The 4,296-nt window shown below is 34.0% G+C and overlaps 1 protein-coding gene across 2 annotated transcripts in view; it reads right to left on the bottom strand.

Annotated features, from left to right (window-relative positions):
* Nucleotides 1-355: 355 nt before the first annotated feature.
* The window catches only part of LOC106466975 (ubiquitin carboxyl-terminal hydrolase 2-like), a 64,021-nt gene continuing 60,080 nt past the window's right edge, over nucleotides 356-4,296 (bottom strand). Inside the window, exon 5 of one of the 2 annotated variants that reach the window (XM_022395059.1) lies at nucleotides 356-558. In XM_022395059.1, the coding sequence (XP_022250767.1) occupies nucleotides 441-558 (118 nt within the window). In that variant the 3' untranslated portion in view covers nucleotides 356-440. The remainder of the gene's footprint in view (nucleotides 559-4,296) is intronic. The other variant, XM_022395060.1, reaches the window with a different exon arrangement.

Genomic DNA, 4,296 nt, shown 5'->3' with positions numbered 1-4,296 from the left:
AGAAAGCCTCCACATGCCTATAAATATAACCAACGCGACGCGCCGAAAGAGTATCTATTATTATTTTGCTATAGTCAGTGTGCTATAAACTTTGAAAGCTATAACTGTGATTGTTATGACGCTTATCAATTTGAAAACTCAGATATTTGACCAGGAGAATTTAAAAAATTCGAACATTATAAATCATTTAACTTCATTGGATTCTCATCGGACATTAGTATTTTTACGAAAACATTATATAAATTCATCGTGGAAAACTCGACGTGTGTGGCCTATCACATTTCACCACGACAGAAACAATCTGGTAAATGAAAAATTTAAAGTTGTGCAACAGCTTATTAAGAAAAATTTTAAAATCAAATAATCATGTGCGGAATACATTACAAATTGTAGTAACCACAGCGACGTTTTAAAAGATTTTACAAGCATTAAAACGAGACTCACGATAGGCAGTCATCTATGTCTGATGTCAGAGGACGAGGCTTGGTTGTCACTCTGTTAACGTCTTCATGGAGTCCTTGAAGAAGATAGCGTAAGAATTCTTGGGAATCTTGTTGACTGAAAAATAAAAAAAAATCATAGAAAATTCAATATCTGTTCATTTGGACAATTAACAGATGTAGACAATCTAAAACACTATTTCAGTTTGTTTAGTCTTAATAGAAGGTTAATACTTTTTGGTTTATAAAATTATGAAGTACTTTAAGTTAACCATGTGAATAATAAAATCTTAATAATTAATGTGACACGTGAACTCCGAAATGACTGTGCATATGGAGGTTGTACTTCTCTGATAATTCTTCCTCAAACTCACAGCTACAGTAATAATTTCCTCAAAATGTCTATTTTGGTCACTCATCTAAGATACCGAACCTGATTTCCTATATGGTTGCTATTGAAAAAATGTTTGTATGGTAGAGATGTGCATACTTCAAAAGCCAGCAAATCCCAGTTACAGATAAGAAACAGCTGAATAGTAGTTAGAATCTTTGCCAGGATTCCAAAATTCCTTATAATGAAAAAAAGAGCTTCTAGCGTTAAACACACACACACACACCCAAACGATATTTGTCAAACATTCCAGGAAAATAAATAGTTTTTCAAAGAAATAGAAAGAGAAACACACTATATTTTAAAATATTTTTGTTTTTTCAAATACTATCATTGTTTTGCTATTTCACGATATATCTTCTCAAATATGTTGCAGATTTTCAAAACGTAGGTTCAACCAATTTTGGTATTGTTGCGTCATCGAGATCACGTGACTATTCTCACGCCCTCTACTTTCTAGAACTATCCCGTACTCTAGCATTTACTAGATATAGGGTAGCCTGGTATATAAAAGAGGGTGACAACGTGACGGAAAGGTAATGTGTGTGTGTAGATAGTGAGTAATTGAACTGCAGTCAGAAGTATTGTTGACGTTCGTTGATATAGCGTTTGTTTTAGCGTGATTGTTGAAAATAAGTGTATCGTAAAGTTGTATTCGAAAAGAATAAACCAGTTTTATTAAGTAAGGACTTGTGTCGCTAAAGTTTCGTCGGAACGAAGTTACGGAAAGTTAATTAACAAACGAGACGTAACAGTATTTAAATATTTGATTATTTAAGAAACTTCGATCCGTGACGCCGCCTGATTAAGACCAATTATTTAATATAATTTATCTTATAGTTTCTCGTATTCAGGATCTACTGTACCCAACAGTTATTTAATATAATTTCTTATCTTATAGTTTCTCGTATTCATAATCTATTTTACTCAACAATTATTTAAAATAGTTTCTTATCTTATAGTTCCTCGTATTCAGGATCGACTGAACCCAACAATTATTTAATAGAGTTTATTATCTTATAGTTCCTTGTATTCAGGATCTACTGTACCCAACAGTTATTTGATAAGAGTTTCTTATCTTATAGTTCCTCGTATTCAGAATCTACTGTACCCAACAATTATTCAATAGGGTTTCAGAATATACTAAACCCAAAATATACTGTCTTGTTTGTACAAATTTCCCTTGTTGAGATTTGTGCGTTTGGTATAATTTTTGTTCCATAAATCTATGACGTTTGTCCATTGCTCTAAATCGCTGAAATTACATACGTTATGGCACATTAATAGGCAATTTGGTCCATCAAGGATTTCCTGGCTCCCAACCTATCCGCAAAACAGAAAATATGTTCTAATACCCCAGATATTCCTCAACAATTTTCTTAAACTCCTCTAATGTTACAGACTTTAGTATGCAGATATTACATGCCTCACTCTCCTATGGTATATCTTGAGGAAAATTAATCGTGAAAACCATACTATCTTTCTTTTCCACAGATTTACCACCTGTTTAAATCACCCCCTGTTTGGATTTTTAGTCGAAATGACTATGTATATACCATTTTCAGTATAGCAATGTCTCGAAGGCTTAAGAGTTGTATAAAAAATACCCCAAAATATCTTTCTCATCCATATGTTAAAGTTTCCTTCTAAACTATATGTATGATGTATATTATGATAACTCACATGCAACACCTTACACTTAATAAAATACATCATAATAAAATGTATTCTGCCGTGTGTTTGTTTAACTAACTAAATGATTTAAGCCTCTTTATAAAATCGTAACATCATCGGTGTAGGCAACTAGGTATACGAGTCTTAGATCATCAGCAAATTTAATCAACTATGCTTCTATCAATGTTAGCCTCTTAGTGGCACATAGGTAAGTCTGAAGGCTTATAACGCTACAAACTGTGGTAAACACAGCACTGATAGGTCGTTGTGTAGCTTTGTGCTTAACTACAAGCAAAAACAAAACAACCAAACAAAAAAACTATATAATTAATTAATTAATTAATAAAAACCGTCATACCATGTGTATAATATTCAAGTGCATCACCATTTAATAAAACAAACCAAAGAGCTCCTCAGTTAATATACATTATTACTTTTAAATGTTCCTATCTCAATACTCCAGTTGTACCAACATAGCTTCAACTCGATTAATATTAATATAGTAAAAAACAACGTAGTTTAATCTAGAGAGCGTGGTGGTTTTGAACGATTTGTTTGTAATGAAACACAAAGCTACGCAATGTACCATCTGTGCTCTGCCCACCACAAGTATCGAAACCCGGTTTCTAGCGGCATAAGTCGGCAGACATACAGCTTTATCACTGGGGGTACGGGGGCGGTATTGAACGAGCAAAGTTGACGACTTAATGTTTCATTGTTTTTTCAGCGACTTCATGTATTGATTTAACGTATTTAGGGGAAGCAAATAGCAAAGTAAGCATCAAACATATTGTACTTTTAATTTCGATGACGAGGAACCCACTTTGAGACTAATAATGGTTATAGATGGCTTGAATGTGTAATGAAGAAAAACTTTAATATAAGTTTAACATAACAGCAAATGTACAACGTTTCAACAAGGTTTTTCTATTAAAGTTTTTCTTCATTACCCATTCAAGCCGTCTCCAACCATTATATTGTACTTTTATTGTTAAGAACGGTCTAAAATACATTGTATTCCAAATTAACTCCAAATCTCTCCACGAGAATACGTTATATTAAAACGATTTTAGAGCCTCACAACGTCAATACATGTTATGTATTACATATGGTCATACTGTATCTTACGATCGTGTATCTGAACAATAGTCCTGCAGCACAGTTTTCATTGAAAATGCTCTGTCGTAAAATTGTCCAAAGCACGCCTCCCTGTATGTTTTACATAATCCATCTAGTGTACAAGGATAACGGTTTTCCACCGCCCTTTTGAAAAGTTTTATCAGTCCATAGGTGCCGTGTTTGGCAACTTGACCAGTATGTCTTTGTATGGAATACCATGAATATCCATTTCATTCTTCAGCTGATTAAGGTATGTGATAGATGAATAAAAATTATACCTGGAACCTAACCTCATTTTCGTTGAGAACTGATATACCTATTTTGTACAAACAGTCCAAAACATTAACCAACCTGACAGTAAGAAGAATTCACCATGATCTCTATATCCATTCTTCTTATCTCTAACTTGTCCCTGACACAGTATCCAACGATGATCATAAATTCACAACATGCCTAGAACTCAAGGTTCTCTAGAATTGTCAGATTTTGTTAGAGGAAGGATAGTTGGTCAAGTAGATGGTGGAATAAGTCAGCGGCAAATTTCGCAGAATTTGGGAATCCCACTTTCGACAGTCAACAGACTTATCGTGCAGTTCAGGAAACACGGCAAGGAAACAACTGAGCAGCGTCCGGGTCGTCCTGGTCCATCGGAGAGGACAAAAAGGTCTGTCA

Source organism: Limulus polyphemus, unplaced genomic scaffold (genome assembly GCF_000517525.1).
Source record: "Limulus polyphemus unplaced genomic scaffold, Limulus_polyphemus-2.1.2 Scaffold2444, whole genome shotgun sequence".
In the NCBI taxonomy this organism is placed as follows: Eukaryota; Metazoa; Arthropoda; class Merostomata; order Xiphosura; family Limulidae; genus Limulus; species Limulus polyphemus.
Note: the sequence above shows the minus strand (reverse complement) of the source record. Positions and strands in the feature narration are given on the sequence as shown.